Source organism: Halichondria panicea, chromosome 6 (genome assembly GCF_963675165.1).
Source record: "Halichondria panicea chromosome 6, odHalPani1.1, whole genome shotgun sequence".
NCBI lineage: Eukaryota > Metazoa > Porifera > Demospongiae > Suberitida > Halichondriidae > Halichondria > Halichondria panicea.
This window is the reverse complement of record NC_087382.1, coordinates 1,616,094-1,635,317: the sequence shown is the minus strand read 5'-3', so window position 1 is coordinate 1,635,317 and position 19,224 is coordinate 1,616,094. Positions and strand designations below refer to the sequence as shown.

Sequence of the window (19,224 nt, the reverse complement as noted above, 5' to 3'; positions counted from 1 at the left end):
GTAAGCAAAACTAGGCATAACTCGAGAACGAAGCACTGATTATTGTGCAAATCCAAGAAAACATGACTAGAAGCCTATAGAGAAACTCTTACTTGCACTTCATTGATCCTTGAACAGCTTTAGCAGTCTACACTGACACACACACACACAAACATACTACCGTATACCTCGCTTGCGCATGTGCACCGAGGCACAATAATGGCGAGTATGGCAAAACCCAACAAATGGCATACTAATAAACCAGAGTATAGCAAATGCAAACTCAACAAATGGCAACACACTCAACAAATATAGCCGAGTAGGGTGTGGCAAACCCTGGTATTGCAAGTTAACCTCAAGTAGCGGGGTATGGCATATTTACCCCCCTGGGCCCATCCCCCAAAATAAATGTCGGGGCAGGTCAATCAAACACAATATACACCTCAGCAAGCAAAGAGCCACAGTACACTTTATGAACTGCTCCTGCACGCACCACAGGTATCTCGCAAAGTTCGCAGGTATGGAAAACTCTGAGTATGGCAAACGCAGCAAAACTCAGTAGGGTATAGCTATGGCAAACTCAACAAATGGTACCAACAACAGGAGGGGTATGGCAAACTCAACAACATTTAGGAACAAGTGCAGGGCAAACTCAGAAAATGGCACCGACAAAAGGCGGGTTATGGTAACTGGCAGCAAACTCAATAAAATGGCAGGGTAGGCGGTATTGGCAAACCTACATGTCTTGATAGTAATGGCCTTAAACGATGGTCGCCACCCATCACAGCCATGGGAGATATAAGTGCACCTCCCTACAGCAAGCAAGCAAAGAGCACTTTTAAATTATACACGGCTCACCGCAGGTACCGGATCAATGCCCCGCCTGCTAAACACCCTGACAATCAGGAGTTCTCAACTACGGATACTCAGCTTCCTACCCAACAAAGAAGAAAGTAGTCTCGATCTAACACTATCATTATAGTCAAACGCTCCATGGTGGAATCGATTGCCATCATGAAGGGGGGGGGGCTGAGGGCTGAGCAAGCCACTATAATATACATTGCTAGTGGCACTATTATAGGGTATAAACACATTGGAACTAGGCATACATGCACAGCCGTTATTCTCAGCCATGCAAGCCATGCCCCTTATGCTTACTAATGTACACGGCTATATACAATTGCCAAGCTCAGCAAAAAGTAAAATTCCATCATGGACCACGTATGACCACAACCTTCGGGAGGACGCAGCAGCAATATAGGACAGCGTGATTGGTAAAAAAAAAAAAAAAAAAAATGGAGGCTGGAATATTATATGTCGGGCTGGTGTCACATTTGCAACTCCTCAGACCCATTCCCAAGCATGCAGCCGCTCCAAAATAGCCCAGTATAAGGGGCACTAGCGTCGCTCGGTGTTGTCGACTCCACCCCCCAAAGCAGCTACGGCTGGTGGGACTAGAAACCTACAGCTCCGATTTCTGTATGTATATATAATTATGTGCAAACCAAAATAAATTAAACCATGCTGCCCACAAGTGCATGTATAACCCCAAAGAGAGCGATATACTCTCTTGCACAAAAACAATGAAACAGCTAGCTTGTGCACGTTTAGTATACTTACTCCACTTCTCAGGTATTTGTTTACATTTTCTAGTTCATCCCCATGTTATCACTACATTCACCACAATCATTTTTAATTTACCCGTATTTCCTAACTTTAATGGTAACCTATATCTATCTGCAACATGCCTGGCAGCAAGGGGCCAGCCTACAAAAGACATTACCATGCATGCATGATCTGCAGGCCAAAAACTAAAGGGTACCATTTACACTCAACAGCTGGAAGCGCGGTAATGCATGCACACCATTAAAAGCCGAAACCTGGGAGGCAGAACCGAGCCACCACCCAGATAATACCCAATGTAGTTAGTATGTCGTAAACAGATTGGGATATAGTCAAAGGCTCCTTACAAATTACATGAAATTTCCGCCCAAAGACTACACCTGCAGCAGCATGCATGGTGATAAAACCTCAGGGACAGGTCCCATATATTAACATTGCAAAAAGGCAAATGGCATGGCAGCTTATTATTGATCTATTATAACGCCAGCGTCAATGATAGAATCAACAACGATATGTTGCAGTATAATTATCGTATCAGTATTATATGATTGCTATATTATATAGGTGCGCATGCAATGGAATAGTAAAGTGCTCATCTCCCGCAGACGGCGTTATACAGTGGATATAATGAAACAACCGCGGAACAGGCAACGGCCCCCCCCCCCTCTTGGAGCTTAGCAAATTCTCAGGGATGGGCGGATGGCCAATTAAATTGGAATTCACTATAATATTGTAGAGCACTAAACTAAATAAAGGCGGGGAGGACAAGGGGTTGCTGTCCCTCATTGGACATACCTCAGCATGTTTGTGACTGATTGATGCATCTACCACATTCCATCACTTAGACGGCTTTCGCCGCCTGAATGTCGCTGCACGTTCTGACATTCAATGGTGGTCAACATTTGCTTCACAGTGGAATACATGCCACTTCCTGCTCGTTCGCTGCATCAAGGACAACCCTATAGTTTCACTGTTATACATGGGGCTGCGGTGCCTATGAAGCAGGACAATGGTTCCAACTCCAATGGCCTAACCCAAGGGAGGATTGCCATATAGTTATATATCGATAAAAGAAATGATCATAGCAGCAGGCAAACGCTGGGTTAGACATTCGGTTCGTTTCCAATCAGATAACTCAGCCGTGGTATAGCCTCATGAGGAGAGATGTCTGGTCTCTATTACAGCCAAATTTAACTTTACAGTGTTGGCATCCCATATTAGAGGAATACATAACTAATTAGCCGACGCTCTCTCTCGCAACAATCACTTCTGCATATGCTATGTTATATTAGCTTACATGGCGTTTTAGTCAGTTCAACGACGGTAGACTACTCAGAAAATCTCGCTTTGTCCACGCATATCCACAATTGGCCTGAATCCTCTTTACTATACTGGCCACTCCTTTAGAATCAGAGCAATAGTGCTAACAGCAAGCGTTATTTGCATGGTCAAGCTCTGCATGCACATGCACTCCTTGGCTACGTTTTTCCCAGCATCATAATTATAGAAAGAGCCGAGAAGTAATCGTTCTTCTCTAACTTTGGTTGTTGTGTCTTGTGTCTGAATTATGGAGCTAATTCCGTCATGCCCTTAGTACATTATCTATATAATGATGATTATACCGGTATACATGAAATCAAGATAGGCTTCCTATATACACTAACTAAAGAAAGATCTGTAATATCATGGAGATAATATAACATACGTCAGACTGAGTAAATAAAAGGTACATAAATGACAATAAAGGGTTGTTTGGGCTCAGCTTGGGAGTATTTGTGAGTCGAAGGGACTCATTCCTCACCCAAACAAAAGATAGACGTAAAGATATGTGGTAAAATACCATTTTAAAGAAAACAATATCTGGCTAAAATATAACCCCCGAAAGGCTGAGGGGTTAATCCCCTAGGCGGGGATGCCCATTCAGATGAACAATGCTCTTGAACCCCAACCAATATCATTATGCTATTGGTTTGCATATAATATTATTAGCAAGTAATTCTGCATAACGATATACTCGTAGAATTATACGCGATACTGCGACACAAGTTGTTAAATGGAATTTAATAGCATATTAAATGGGGTTAACAACAAGGAGCAGGCCGCAATGACGTCACTCATCTCAACGCATGTGCACTAAAGTTGAAGCCTCGTGGCAGTCTCAGAACTATTAGCAGTCACTTTGTGAGCATATCAGACGTCCATCATTCATTCCCCTCCTCATTCCCACCCCTTGTACTTATAATTATGCTTAGTTCTTTTAGTTCATTCCCCTCCTCATTCCCACCCCTTGTACTTATAATTATGCTTAGTTCTTTTAGTTCTTTTTGTATCTCCAGTGTCGGTCAGTTTGCACCCTGTCCGGCACTGTGACAAGAGCAAATCATGTGCATGGGCACCAGATTGAGTAATAGGTTACTGTGGTAAAATACCATTTTAAAGAAAACAAGATCTGGCTAAAATATAACCCCCGAAAGGCTGAGGGGTTAATCCCCTAGGCGGGGATGCCCATTCAGATGAACAATGCTCTTGAACCCCAACCAATATCATTATGCTATTGGTTTGCATATAATATTATTAGCAAGTAATTCTGCATAACGATATACTCGTAGAATTATACCCGATACTGCGACACAAGTTGTTAACTGTAGAAATATAGGGTGTATGTGTCGCCGCCCTCAAATGAAGGAATTAGTTAGCCGCCGCCTTCTAAATGAAGGGATTAATTAGCCGCCTCCCTCTAAATGATAATAGTCTAAGTGTGTCGACGCCCTCTAATAAAGGTATTCGATTTCAGATAGTAGCCACGCCTCTTTGTTTGGACCCCTCCTACAACTTCTTCATAATTATAGACACCTTTTCCCTTATTTCCTCTCAACAACTGAGATCTAAACCACCACAAAGAGCTGAGTGTAGACTAGACAAGTGCAAGTCAGAGTGTCTGAGTGCAAGTGGTTCCATACAATAGAAGAGCTGAGTGTAGACTAGTGCAAGTCAGAGTGTCTGAGTGCAAGTGGTTCCATACAATAGAAGAGCTGAGTGTAGACTAGTGCAAGTCAGAGTGTCTGAGTGCAAGTGGTTCCATACAATAGAAGAGCTGAGTGTAGACTAGTGGTGCAAGTCAGAGTGTCTGAGTGCAAGTGGTTCTATACAATAGAAGAGCTGAGTGTAGACTAGTGCAAGTCAGAGTGTCTGAGTGCAAGTGGTTCCATACAATAGAAGAGCTGAGTGTAGACTAGTGCAAGTCAGAGTGTCTGAGTGCAAGTGGTTCTATACAATAGAAGAGCTGAGTGTAGACTAGTGCAAGTCAGAGTGTCTGAGTGCAAGTGGTTCTATACAATAGAAGAGCTGAGTGTAGACTAGTAGTGCAAGTGGTTCCATACAATAGAAGAGCTGAGTGTAGACTAGTGGTGCAAGTCAGAGTGTCTGAGTGCAAGTGGTTCCATACAATAGAAGAGCTGAGTGTAGACTAGTGGTGCAAGTCAGAGTGTCTGAGTGCAAGTGGTTCCATACAATAGAAGAGCTGAGTGTAGACTAGTGCAAGTCAGAGTGTCTGAGTGCAAGTGGTTCCATACAATAGAAGAGCTGAGTGTAGACTAGTGGTGCAAGTCAGAGTGTCTGAGTGCAAGTGGTTCTATACAATAGAAGAGCTGAGTGTAGACTAGTGCAAGTCAGAGTGTCTGAGTGCAAGTGGTTCTATACAATAGAAGAGCTGAGTGTAGACTAGTGGTGCAAGTGGTTCCATACAACAAGATTCAAGGAAGCTATGGTGAATTTATCAGGAGGTAAGTGTGAGTGTGATATTAGCTGACACACTCCATACTCTACTGTGTGCAGGTAAAGTCCTTTAGAACAGGTCATGGCTGAGTGTGGACGGTATCGTTGACTTGTTCTGGGCTGTCATTAACTTCTTGTAAGTTACACACACCCTGATCATGCCAGTGTGTTTCAACCCTCCCTGCTCTCACAGCTTCAAGACTCTAATAAGCCCTGGAGCTAGTGCTACTGGACCATCACGCAGCACAGACTATAGGCGATCTGGAGTGTACGTTTATAGTGTCTCTTGTACTGTTCTGTTTTGTTTTGTGTTGCCAATTTTATGCCTACCTTTGTGTGTGCAGTGCTGATCAAGGGAGACGTATTGGTCGTGTTGGTAAGGGTGCTGGTGGTGGTGCTGGACCTCCCCCCATGGGCGGTGGATGAGGAAGGTATTGTGTGGGTGTGTGTGTGTGGGCGGTGGATGAGGAAGGTATTGTGTGTGTGTGTGTGTGATGTGTGTTTTGTGATAGGAAGTTGATACACGTGTTATGATATCCTTTTTTATAGTGTACATTGACCACACACAAACTTGTACTGTACTGCATGCAATGTACTGTATGTTTCAGCAGACCTACACTGCACACTGTGTGTGTTATCTGATCATGATCTCTCTCTCCCCTCTGTAGAGCACCAGTCCTAACTGAGACAGCCCCAACATGTGGTCAACAGACACTGCTCCATTCTACAGTAATGACATCACCTCCGATATGAGCCCCCTACCTATCAGCAGTGGCACCACCGACCCAACCTCACCCTCCAAGGAGACCACACTCTCAACCACCACCTATGACCTCTTTGAGAACCAAAGTATCTGGAACCTGAGCAACGTTGATAGTTCAAGACTGAGTAAAGCCCCCTCTGACCTACTGCTGCAACGATTTTGGACTATGAATTTTGGATAACGATTTCAACTTAACCTCATTTCAATTGAGTTGTCTGCTATTAGCTCTAGTATCAGCATTTTAGCGAGTGATTATCTAGCCAGCTATCTAGTTTATTATTGTTATCGTGTAGCTACTAGTAGATGGTTCAGTTGTCATTTTGAGAGCTGTATGTGTTTAGTAGCTAGCTGATGACATTATTGTGTCTTGGCATTATGAATTAACAATTTAAATTAACAATTTTGACCTGCAGGGTAATGTATACTTATACATGCATACCGTAATCGTTCTAATTATAGAACCAGTAAAAAATAATTATTTTTCTAGAAACAATTAATGCATGAAACAAATTAAAAGAGGGCGCCCTATAACTGAGGCTGGTTAGAATGATTATGGTACATACAAGGAATGTAGACAGAATTACATGAGGTGAACATTAAACATACTACTAGCTGTTATTACACAGCCAATAATCCATGCATGGCATGAGGATATCATTAAGATCAATGCGTTACTGGTACTACACATAATTATAATTATACAAATTATGATCAAGACATTCACAAATTATAATACAAACAAACCGATTCATAAATAACAAGCACAAAACAAATAAGGCTAAAATAACAATAATTATAATTATGATAAAGTGTACAGTTCATTGTTCCTTCTCTAGGCAATGTTTAAACACTTTATTAGCAATTTCATTTTTTCTTATCTTTTGGAGTAATTTAATTAGAGCTCTATATGTTGCAGCAGCTGGGTTACTCCTCTGCCATAGGGACAAGCATTGCATCATGGCCGTTTGTGTGTCTTCTAAAACTTTAATCTGCCTCACATCAGCTTGCTGAGCAGGAGTGAGACCCAACGCTAGAGAGTACATTATCACGTTGTCGAAATAAGCCGCCAAATGTATGAACTCTGTTGTCTCAATCTCGTTGTTGAGTAGAGGGTGTTCAATGTCTATCCTCTCTGCCAGGCCTGTAGTGTGGATAGGGTGAGGGTCAGCAAAGGAAATGGTGTACGTGGATTACAATACTATATCTGTGTGAAAGAGGAAATGATACGCCCACACATGTAGCACTAAGTACACGTAATGTGAACAAATAGACTCAATAGCGGAAGGAATATGGCATATGCACAAGAAATGAGACTAACAGACTAACAGACTCAGTACATGGCTTACAGTATATACCGTATATAAGCTCTTTTTAAGGCGCCCCTCTAAAGATGCACCATGAAGCCTCCAAAGTAATTTTTGAAACTCCAAATAAAGCTCCACATGTGTGAGTAATTATTTTCAACGCGTGCGCGTTGAGGTAAAATGAGCAAACAGATCACAGAATTCTTTCTTCCACATCTGGCAGCCCTCAAGCCAAAACGAACCACAGTACCTCTTTAACGTGTGCAACCTATGCACAGGTTTGTTGCATGGAAGACCAAAAAACCTGCTGCAGGGGTTCTACATTCACAGTCCATTTTGCAAAGCTGTTTTACCTCTAATTAGAAGGCACCCCTCTAAAGACGCGCCATCCAGCCTCGAAACCAACCTCCTAATAGAGCCACCTTTACCAACGTAACTATTTTAATCTGCCGTCTTAAATAGAGCTTATACGGTATACACAAGAATAGGGAATGTGGTATTGAACAAATGGAGGATTAACAATGTGCACATAATAGGTAGGTACCTTTAATACTCAATACACAGCTGACAATGTACACTCACCACTGACTCCACTGAGTGTGTGGATGTCCCTGAGTAGACAGTCCACAGCTCTCAACAGATTAGCTCCATTCTCCACCAGGTCAACAAGAGCAGCTGTCTCCTCTGACTGGTCTGTACCATTGAGAATGAGAGCTAACACTTGATATCATAAACACACGTTCTCACCTAGACAATATCTGATTTTAACCTTGGCCACATGACAAAGCTGGTGAGATAAAGTCTCCATCTTAGAGAGACTGGCTCCCATGTTCTCACTGATGCTCTGTACTGTGCACTCCTCGACAACCCTCCTGGTCACTACAAGGACAGCTTTTATCTCTGTCCGTATGGAGTCAGTGTGGCCTGTCAGATCACTCAGAGAAGATGCCCTTTAGAAGAAGAAAAACCAATTATCAGACTTCCACTAGACAATTGAGTGGTACCTCAGAGCAGCAGTCATTCTCTCCATCAGAGACACTACACTCTTCACAGTAGAGCCAAGTTGTGTGTCACTCACTGCCCGGGCAGACCTTCTCAACTCATCAGTGGTCTCCTAAACAAGTTGGAATGAGACTTAACTACAATGTACATTGTAAACAAACACTGTGTGTGCATTAATTAACTTATACATGACTGTGCAAGTTGAATCTACAAAGAGGACAAATCTATCTAGGAGTAAAATTTAGTTTGCCAAAGGTACCCACTACACCATTTCAAGAGGCTACACTGTACAAACGTGAATACCTGTAGTTTAGTAGTATCCACAGCAACTTTGGGGGTGAGTATTTTCAATGGTAGGTTAACTTTGACCTGTGGCAGTAGTCCAGACAAGGAGATGGTACAGGTGGTTCTCTTGGGAGCATTCTTCTCAGGGAAGAGCCTGCAGATTATCCTGGGAGGGTAGTCGTGGAGATCCTCAGGTCTGAACTTCTCCACCTCAGGCTGATCCACTCCACTACGTAAGATCTGAAAATGAAGAGAATGTGATTTTAAACGTGTTTCCAACTTCACATTTTACCAATTCCTTGTCTGGTTCCACAGACCATCCCAGCACTGGGTGAATGTTGAGAGTAGCACACATATCAACAAACGTCAGTGGTCCTTGAGTCGTCCTGTCAGCCACTTCTCTCGACACATTGGGATAGTCTCGTGGGATGATCACATTATCAAGTTTCTTTAGAAACTGTAGATTTAGGTACATAAAATGAGCACACTTCAATTGAGCAATCCTACCTTAGCGTATAAGCTCCCACAGAGACTGGCTACAATGATGGCTATCCTGTCCTCAGTTGTTTGTGGAGGAGACCGGTAGACTCTGACAGTGTAGAGGTTACTGTCTGTGTTGCCTGTACATATAATAATTATAATCGGTCAATTGGAAGTCATTCATTTTTCTAAGTATTAACCTCTATTTTTCCGTCCAATTTTGAAGAAGTTCTTCAGCCGTGTGCCGAGCGTCAGTCTCCCAGTGTTCCCTCCAGGAGTGAACTCTGACCTCCCCTCTGGTATTTCCTGGTACTCATAGACACTATGAGAACCAGATCTCTTAGGAGACGAGTCAGCTTGGAGAAAGAGGAGGTCATCAGCTTCTTGTTGGGTGGACACTCGTACATGATGCTCCATGCTCAGGGTCACCTCTCCGTTTAGACCTTCACCAGAGATCAAGTAGGACGGACTGGCAGACTGAATGCCCTCAGGGATCACAAACACGTCATTGGAAGCAAGGCTGGGTTGGACTTTAATGCCCACAGAGGTCCCTGCTGGGACAGCATTAGCTGGAACAGTCACTTGAACTCCATTGTCAAAGTCAGCATGGCCACCACTGGAGGTGAACTCCTTCTCTTGAGGCTCGTCGTAAAAAGTGACATCAGGGTGTGCGGAGGTTTGGTGCAGGGGATCTACACAGGAGGTAAAACACAGAACCATGTGCTGGATACAGCACAAGCACACACTTACATCCAGGTGGTGTGGACAGAGTTTCCCCTGCTGCCTTGTTCTGGTAGACTGGCTTCTTCCTAAAGTAGACTCACATTCATAAAGCTAGTGACTCAACTGTGCAATATTCACTCACGTTTCTGTGTCAGTAACGACAGTCCAGTTCTTGGGTAGGACTGGAACAGACTGCGGACGTGACTAAGTGTGTGTGTGTGTGTGTGTGTGTGTGTGTGTGTGTGTGTGTGTGTGTGTGTGTGTGTGTGTGTGTGTGTTGGGGGGGGGGCACATGTAATGGTATTCATGCTTGTTTGGGTGTGTGTAATATTGGAACTGTAGTTTGCACTCCATACAGTTAAATTGTCAAAATAGCAAAATACTCGTAAAAAAGAATGTTTATTCGATGTACATATAATAATGTATGCACTATTTAATTATTTGGCACAATAAACTAAAACACCATCATGATCATGCAGTGTGTGCATTATTGAGGTATGGACTCACATGTGATGCAGCAGCTTCCTCAAGCAATTTGATTATTGAAGGGTTAAGGGAATATGATCCCTTGGCCACCATCAGAGCAGTATTTCCATACTGTGATGATGATCATATGAAGGGATGAGACGTACATTGTAAGAGGTAAAGTGGTCTAATGCGTATGACATGTACTTTGCTGACAGAGCAATACTGGCAACGGTAATTGCATATTAAGAGGTTGGGTATATCTGTTCAGGTACAAATGACAGCTCTGTTCAGTCATTAACTACTGTAAGAGGTATAGGTGTACAGTACATGTAAAGCTGTTTGTTAAGTATAACTACGCAACTATGTACTCTATAAAGTACATGTGCTCACTTTATTAGTGCAGAGAGGAGAAGCCCCTGATGAGAGAAGCTCCTTCACAGTATCTTCCTGTCCCCAGAAGGCTGCCTGTATGAGTGGAGTGTCCCCATTCTGCAAGAGTGGAGACAGTGACAACACAATATGAATGTACATTGAACAATACAGACATTCACTGCTCTACATTTCCAACCACATCCTAGAGTGAGAACACAAGCACAACAGTCATACGTATTAAGCCAGCTAGTACAGTACATGTAAATAAACCGGCTAGTACGTCAGTTTAAAGCACTAAAATCCACAGGGAAATGTAATTGTCAGCACACGTAAGTTCATAATAGTACATCTACAACTGCATGTATACACTTAGCCTCGTTCCCAGGCAGAGTTAATTGTCTCTAAAATAATGCTAGGTCGCCAACTAGGCCTGGGATAGATTGTATCTGGTATAAATTGTATAATTATTGTCCATAACGAATACATACAGCTAGAGAAATGACAAAGAAATATGATATTGGCCCGAGGGCTGAGTGCAATACACACCATGCATCCCGAGTGCACGTGTCATAACTAGTTTATAACCCTAGCAACACAAAATACACCTATGCTATATGTCCAGGTATAGATCGAGCTAATGGCTTCCAAGTTCATTGTCTGCAGCAACTGGTAGCACAGTAGGGAACCACACAAAATGTCCCTTCCTTCACACTGGAGTTGACAGCTTGCATGGACCTGACGCTCATTGAGGGGGGCCTCTTGTTTAACATAACTTGATAGCTACCACCTAGATCTAATACCTAGTTAGCTAGTTAGCTAGGTTAGCTTTCTTCAAGAGATATTTTGTAACACGGAGCTATTTTTGTGATTACGGCAGCTTTTACGGAGAAATAATTGAAATTTGTTAGATCTGAAACCACGCCCATATCAAGGGCGTATACAGAGAAGAGGGCATGCAACTCACTATGTACCGTACGTACTCATCCAACTTCGTATCAGAGACCGGATATGCTAAAAATAGAATCCAGTATACGGACGTGAAGAAGTGGGCGGTGTTGTTTACGGAGTTATAATTATGGGCGTATACATCAGAGCTGCCTTTGCTAACTAGCTAGCTAATATTAACAGTGCAGTATTATTTTAGAGAAGTGTCATGACCAGTCCTAGTCCAGCCAAGTCTAAGACAACCCCTTCGAGCGGGAAGTTAAGTGCTGGGCGCATTGTTAAGTACCAGAGACTCAGGAAGACAGGTACCTAGGTTTCATCTTCTTGGAGTTGCAACTGTTGGATGGTTTGCCTTTGCCTTTGACACTGCTAGTACGAGTCATACTGCTGCTGAGAACTAGTTTTACTATTCTGCAATTAAGCTAGCTAGCTACCTAGTACCTGCAGATATATAAAAAAAGACTTTGATTTACCTTGTGCGGTCAAAGGTTATGCGTGGGCGTTTTTGTGGGCAGTTCTAAAAATAGCTCAATACGAAGTCAGATGATTCTGAGAATAGGGTGAGTTGCATGCCCTCTTCTCTGTATACGCCCTTGCCCATATGCAATCTTCACCAGGCCTAGTTGCATGGCGACCTAGCGTTATTTTAGAGACACCTCGGCCTGAGAACGAGGCTAGTATATACTGTACAATGTATCACTATAATTATAGTCTATGAAAATGCCAGTAATAGTGTACAACATGCAAGAAAATGTATGTAGCCCAGTTTGTACACAAATTAATAGTATATCTTATAGGCAAAACATAATAAGGGTTTTAAATGCCGGCAATGTCCATAATTGTACGTACATGCATGATCACGAACATGCTGCCTATAGTACGGTGGCCCTGAGGTACACACATAGTAGGCTCGAGGCTACGGCAATTCCTTACGTCAATTCAACTCCCTAGAAATAATTATGTCAGGTGTGTTTTAAATAGAAAATCACACTCTATCTGTCTGTCATGGCTAAAGCAGAGGCTACAGACCTCAACGGTATATAGAGTCATTAGCTAGCCTATAGGTAACTATTCTGTTAGCACTAATCCACCCCCTTAGTTCTTCACAAACTTGCTTGGAGAAGCTTGGAGACTCATTTCTGATTTTATAACATTGAAGACCTCTTCTTATAAAAGTACATTAGTGAATTGCCATAGCCTCAGTTCAATGGAGCTGACCTCAGTTGAATTGATGTAGAGAATTGCCATAGCCTCGAGCCTACTATGTGTGTACCTCAGGGCCACCGTACTATAGACACATCAGTTGTATCAGATACAGTAGCCCTCATATAAAAGTTCCCGTTGCGTTTCAGTTGCACGTAACGTTCCCGTTTTTACGGAGTCAGAAAACGCTAACTAAACGGTAGCGTATTATTCATAAACGCACCGTAATTACCTACACCGTTCTAGGAGAAAAAACGGGTGGAATTTGCTGAGTTAGCAATAATAATTTTTATTTATTCTGTATGTACTAAGCAAGCTACAAATGTACTAACTTCTCTAGTGTAATCCAGGGGCATACAAATAGCACTGGGAATACTGCAGAACTTACATGCAAGGCTGGAAGAAGATGAGAAAGTTGGTAGTAGCAAGTCAACCCGATCTCTCAGTCTGGAATCTTAGATACAAGCTACATTATATTATGATCTGATTGTACTATTACTTTTGTTGAACACTTCATTATAAATTATACACTATCGTATACAATGTCCTGTATCATTAAAAGATCATGTCAAATGAAGAATAACAAATTCATGTACAGTGCTATAAATATAAATATAAAATTTAATGTTCAAACTAAATGTCAGTAATTATTCTAACTAGATCTAGCTCGCCTTGACCTTGCTTCTTAGGGATTCTGTACTTGCTCCGTAGCTGTTTGTGAAGGATGAGGATTCTTTGTTTAGTAGAACAGTTCACCAGCTTGATTTCTTGGAACACTAGCCAGCTAGCTACGGAGCAAATCATGCAGCTACACGTGCGAACGTTATTTCAGAATTAAAACGGTTATTTCCGTACCGTATTAAATTTTAATGAGCTGGCTTCCGTTTTCATTCCGTTTCTACGCGAACCGTTGTACGCAAATTGAACGGTACGGAACGGGAACTTTTATATGAGGGCTACTGTACTCACCTTGTTAGCCAGGTCCACCACGGCTCCTGAGGAGAGCAGCTCTTTAACACAATCAGTGTGACCTTCCCTGGCTGCCCTCTGGAGTGGAGTGTTCCCAATCTACAAGAGTGAGAGGATAAAGAAACAAAGAACATGTTCAGGCCAGTTTGCACAAGGTCAAAGAATCTTGTCTGCATTCAAATTAATGCAATGTATTCCTTTTGCTGAAATGGTGGTAGGTTGGATTTGGTCCAAGAGCTACTCTTGAAGAGTGTCTAATCACTATAGGATATAGTATAGTAGGACCAACCCACCTGCATCAATGGTCACTTCAACAAAAGTAATACGTTGTGTTAATTAGAATGCAGACATCATTCATTGACCTTTGACCTTGTGCAGATTGACATTAGTTTTAAAGAGCGCGGTTAATTGTGGTGGTAGGCGGAGGCGGATGACTCTTCTCGGCCACCGTAGGAACACTAACTGTCGGTAGATCTGTAGCTAGCTAACTCTTGCTCGTCCAGCTACTATATAAAACTACAGAGGAGGTTGGACACGATCACGTGCACCACTTTTTGCTGAGCTGGCACAGCTTATTGACAATGATTTTCTATGTAAACTTCTAGCTGGTGTTGCACGGTCATTGGAGACTGAAGGCAAAATTTACACAACTCTGGCTACTTTGAGCTTTCATTAACCGACCTGATCCCCAGTGATCCCCTCTATTCTGATGAGTTATCAGTGCATACAGTGTTTACTAGATTCTTGCCAGCCAGTACAGTGCAAGCTACATACAGCACCGCTGAACTACACTCTACCCTATAGTCTAGCTAATCCTGGTCCAACCAGACAACAGACACAGCTAGTCAGGTGTTATAAGCTCAGCAAAGCAAGAGTAGTCATAACTTTCTTTACAGTTGTTCAGTATCTATGGTAACGTGAGCAGAGATGTCGCATGAATGATGACGCATGGCCAATCTCCTCTGATAAAACTATATCTAACAGGAGCTATTATTGAACCTGCCATAATTAGATGGGGCTAGGGGGCGTATTATTGAGGTAGAAAATACCTCTGCAATATATTTCCTGCTCTGGCTAGGGGGGCGTAAATTCAAAGGGGGCGTATTTTCGGGTGAGTACGGTACATGTAATGATGTGATGGTCACGAACATGCTGCCTATAGACACATCAGTTTAGTATCAGATACTCACCTTGGTAGCCAGGTCCACCACGGCTCCTGAGGAGAGCAGCTCTTTAACACAGTCAGTGTGACCTCCCCTGGCTGCCCACTGGAGTGGAGTCCGCCCAACCTACAAGAGTGAGAGCATACAGTACATTTTGACAACACATCTGTATGATAGACCATAGATAAAATAATCTTGTCTGCATTCGAATTAACGCAACGTATTCCTTTTGCTGAAATATGGCCATCGATGCACAATCACTACAGGATAGTATAGTAGGACCAACCCACCTGCATCAATGGTCACTTCAACAAAAGTAAGTACAGTGTACGTTGCGTTAATTAGAATGCAGACATGAATCAATGACCTTTGACCTTGTGCAGATTGAGATGGAGTTAGGGGGCGTATTATTGAGATAGAAAATACCTCTGCAATACATTTCCTGCTCTGGCTAGGGGGGAGTAAATTTGAAGAAATAATTGTAAATAATTCCTAATGATGTGATGGTCACGAACATGCTGCCTATATAACTATAGACACATCAGTTTAGTGAATTGCCATAGCCTCAGTTCAATGGAGCTGACCTCAGTTGAATTGACGTAGAGAATTGCCGTAGCCTCGAGCCTACTATGTGTGTACCTCAGGGCCACCGTACTATAGACACATCAGTTTAGTATCAGATACTCACCTCGTTAGCCAGGTCCACCACGGCTCCTGAGGAGAGCAGCTCTTTAACACAGTCAGTGTGACCTTCACTGGCTGCCCTATGGAGTGGAGTCCAGTCATCCTACAAGAGTGAGAGTATATGTAACTTTTGAAAACACATCTGTGTGATAGACGGTAAGGGGGATTGGCATAATAGAGAGTGGTTGCATCTGACATCATCCACCCACACACCAAAGTACATAACACTAACTCTAACCTTTCAGCAAGCTAGCTCGTAGTTGAGCGACAGCAGATTAAAATCTACACACGACTGAAAATAATAGTCGAATCAAATTCAATTTTCCATGTCCACAGTTATTCTGGTGACAGAGCACATGCATCAACTATCTATCACCACAGTATGGTTCTGAAGTGGTTTGCTCCCTCATTACTATAGCCTGAAATACAGCTGTATGGTGACCGACAACCTTACCTCTCATTTGAGATAGACAGACAATATTTGGGGACAAGACTAAAGCATGGAATCAAGGGATATCGTACATTCGTATATTATTATTAATTAGCATGACAGTAGCAAAAACAGACTTTCACAGCTTCAGCTCTACATACCCACAAACCAGCTTACCTCATCCACACTGTTGACATCCTCTCCCCTCCTGATGGCACTTTTTAAAGCACTCAAGTTACCAAACGTGGCAGCATTGTGTATGTCCATTTTCTTGGATAGTAGCCACACCCCTTTGTTTGGACCCCTCCTTACTGACATTCATGCTTGATCAATATACAATAATAATTACACTTTCACAGCTTCAGCTCAAACATGCAACAATTAAGTGAGTACATGTATAAATTCAAGGTCAATCTCAAGTACAAAAAGAATGATGGTACGCACAATCATAATTATGTATTGTACGTACGTGTAGACAAACTACGTGTACTTGCTATCTAATTGTGTGACCAAGTCAGTGTGTAGTGGGTTGAGTCTGAGAGTGGAGACAAACTCGTGGTACTTGTGGGGGTGGTGTTTGACCACACCCAGCAGGGCAGTGTACAGTCTGGTGGCCTTCTCTCTCTTGGTCTCATTCACATACTCGTTGGTTTTCTCAAGAATGGACACAGTGATGAGCCCAACTGACAGGAGGAGGGCCAAGGCCTTTGGGTCCTCAGAGAGTGACTGGACTATCTTCTCACTGCAGCTCACCAGCACACTGTAGCTAGCGTTACCTGCAGGAGAGAGGAAATAGTTAGAGCATGATACGCCCACACACTGGAGACCTAAGTATATGTAATGTGAACAAATAGACTCAGTACATGTACAATACACTGTATATGGCTGGTAGTACACAATAGGAGGAAATGGAAAGGCATGTTATAAAATGAGGAATGCGGAATGGAACAGAATATGGAACGACAGATTTGAAGAGTAAGCATTAGCTATTTTCTATACACTAAAAATTAAGTACCAAAGAATTTAAGTTATGGCAGCTAAAAGAGTCCCAACCATTGATTAAATGGAGAGAGGGTTGAACAACTGTCAATGGCCGTAACTGATCCAATTTCACAATTTTTTAAAGAGACCTTCATACTTTCTAAACATTAAATACAGGGAATTCAAGTTATGCATGGCAGCTAAAAGAGTCCCCGAACCATTAATTAACGGATGGGGGAGGGTTGTGCAGTTTAATTGCCGTAACCAAGAGTAGATAAGTGCTCTTGCCATAAATAAGCATCGTTGTCAATGATTTTCTAAAAGCTTCTCTGCATGTGGTTAGGGCATGACTGAGCTGAAGCTATGACTGGTGGCTAGGCCACGTCTTTACCCCCAAGTACTTAATTAGGGGAGCAATAGAAACGCCTGATTATTATTTAACTAGCGGGTTGCATTCCTCTAATTAATTAGAGGGGCTGCCTAACCAGTCATTAAACATGGTCCGGCTCACCCTCCAAGGAGCAATTAAACAGAGGGGGGGGGTTTCAATGGCCGTAACTAGTATCATTGATCTAATTTCCCAATTTTTATGATTTTCTGAAAGCTTTGAAACAGACCTTGGAACAGGTTTAAAGGAATTTCCCATGAAATAACTGACTGTCCTAATTATTAGAGCTAATTTGTATGTACTCACATTCAGTTGAGGGTCTTCCAGTTTCAGCTGTGAAGACACTAGCTCATGCAGGGTCAAAGGAGCCACTGGTGAGTCTGTGGGGAATGACAATCACTGAATGTTGTAGTGTACACACAATCAAACCAATACAGTGCATGAACACACCAGACAAACAATGGCAATGATGTCATACGTACGTACACCTCAAACTTGATGCACTACAGAACGCTGTCATACACACAGCCTGCACTACACAACATGAATTGTACAGGCAGGAGAGTTTCAGATGTTCATCTTTGTGGTCCATTGGGCATTAGCAGCAGAGTGAACTTCATCTGTGCAACATACTCACCTACACAGGAAACACAGTACCAACATCAATATGAATACCAGTGGAACCTCTGATAAAGGACCCTTTGAATAAAGGACACTCAATTAAACATCTCTCTGTGTAGCTACAAAAGACACTGCTTCAGTCTACAAAATCACTTTCCTACATTATAGGTACCACTGAATAAAGGACCACCTCAGGCTCAATACAGAGAACAAACGTCACAAATAAATGCTGCACACATTTTCGGAGGTTTCACTTTATATAATACAACTGCTGATACAGACTATCCAGGCACTAGATTTAAACACTTGTTAGCTGTGTAGTAACCAAGGTATGAAGGTTCAGAGTACATAGTCACCGTGTTTCTCGTAGATGATGGTAGGGCTCCACTAGGTTGTGGTTGACACACTTCACCAATCCCATCCTCGCCTTGACCTCCTCCTACAAAACTAGCTCACGTTAACAACCACTTGTAATTAAAGTGGTCAGATTGTAAATGTGTACATTTTAAAGGGCTAGTATTGAGACAGTACTCGTCACCTCAGTGACAATGGCATGGAGGTGAACACTTGGCACACACCTCACGCACTGTACAACACGTACTGTAACATTGAAACAGTAGCACATAGTCATGTGACACAATTCATGTGTATGATAAATGCATTATCAGTCCTTGAGGTCATTGTTATGAGGGGGCTTGTAAGCTAAGCTCTCGTACAATGTAGGCAGGTAGAGGATCACATACTTCTGACTCACAAATGCATCCCTAGTATAAATTAGGAGCATTCAAATTCTACTCACAAGCATGGATCCATCACAAAACAGATTATGTTACGCTACACATGTACTATGTAAGTTTACCATTCTCTTGGCAATGTTTCAATACTTTACTAGCAATGTCATATTTCCTCATTCTTAGGATCGAGTAGTTACAAGAGCTCTGTAAGTTAAGTTGCACCAGCATGCAGGGTCCCTTTGCTGGTTTGGTGATTTGGTAAAGATCGCCAATTCTATTATTGCAAGTTACAAAATGTTATTTCATAGTTACAAAAATTAACATAAAAAATTA

General features: G+C 42.3%; 2 protein-coding genes and 1 long non-coding RNA gene across 8 annotated transcripts in view; 2 read left to right on the top strand and 1 right to left on the bottom strand.

The window, feature by feature from the left end:
* Positions 1–16,472, bottom strand: part of LOC135337740 (uncharacterized) — a 31,553-nt gene extending 15,081 nt beyond the window's left edge. Inside the window, exons 1-18 of one of the 5 annotated variants that reach the window (XR_010395281.1) lie at positions 16,345–16,472; positions 15,742–15,840; positions 15,081–15,179; positions 13,891–13,989; positions 10,792–10,890; positions 10,441–10,530; positions 10,076–10,137; positions 9,961–10,019; positions 9,411–9,902; positions 9,238–9,350; positions 9,023–9,187; positions 8,749–8,970; positions 8,448–8,557; positions 8,191–8,393; positions 8,026–8,136; positions 7,797–7,865; positions 7,495–7,750; positions 7,146–7,280 (exon numbers count right to left, since the gene is read on the bottom strand). Coding sequence is in view for 3 of the 5 variants with exons in the window: in XM_064533693.1 (XP_064389763.1) it covers positions 6,958–7,280; positions 8,026–8,136; positions 8,191–8,393; positions 8,448–8,557; positions 8,749–8,970; positions 9,023–9,187; positions 9,238–9,350; positions 9,411–9,902; positions 9,961–10,019; positions 10,076–10,137; positions 10,441–10,530; positions 10,792–10,890; positions 13,891–13,989; positions 15,081–15,179; positions 15,742–15,840; positions 16,345–16,434 (2,436 nt within the window). In the remaining 2 variants the exon portion in view is untranslated. The other 4 variants (XR_010395282.1, XM_064533693.1, XM_064533695.1 and 1 more) reach the window with 4 other exon arrangements.
* Positions 1–19,022, top strand: part of LOC135337750 (calcium/calmodulin-dependent protein kinase type II alpha chain-like) — a 31,349-nt gene extending 12,327 nt beyond the window's left edge. For both annotated transcript variants that reach the window (XM_064533726.1, XM_064533727.1), the window contains exon 6: positions 18,399–19,022. In XM_064533726.1, the coding sequence (XP_064389796.1) occupies positions 18,399–18,470 (72 nt within the window). In that variant the 3' untranslated portion in view covers positions 18,471–19,022. The remainder of the gene's footprint in view (positions 1–18,398) is intronic.
* On the top strand, positions 5,066–6,530 carry LOC135337755 (uncharacterized). The gene is made up of 5 exons (XR_010395309.1): positions 5,066–5,384; positions 5,437–5,512; positions 5,570–5,644; positions 5,721–5,807; positions 6,045–6,530. It is a non-coding gene; the product is annotated as an uncharacterized LOC135337755 (long non-coding RNA).
* Positions 19,023–19,224: the final 202 nt, after the last annotated feature.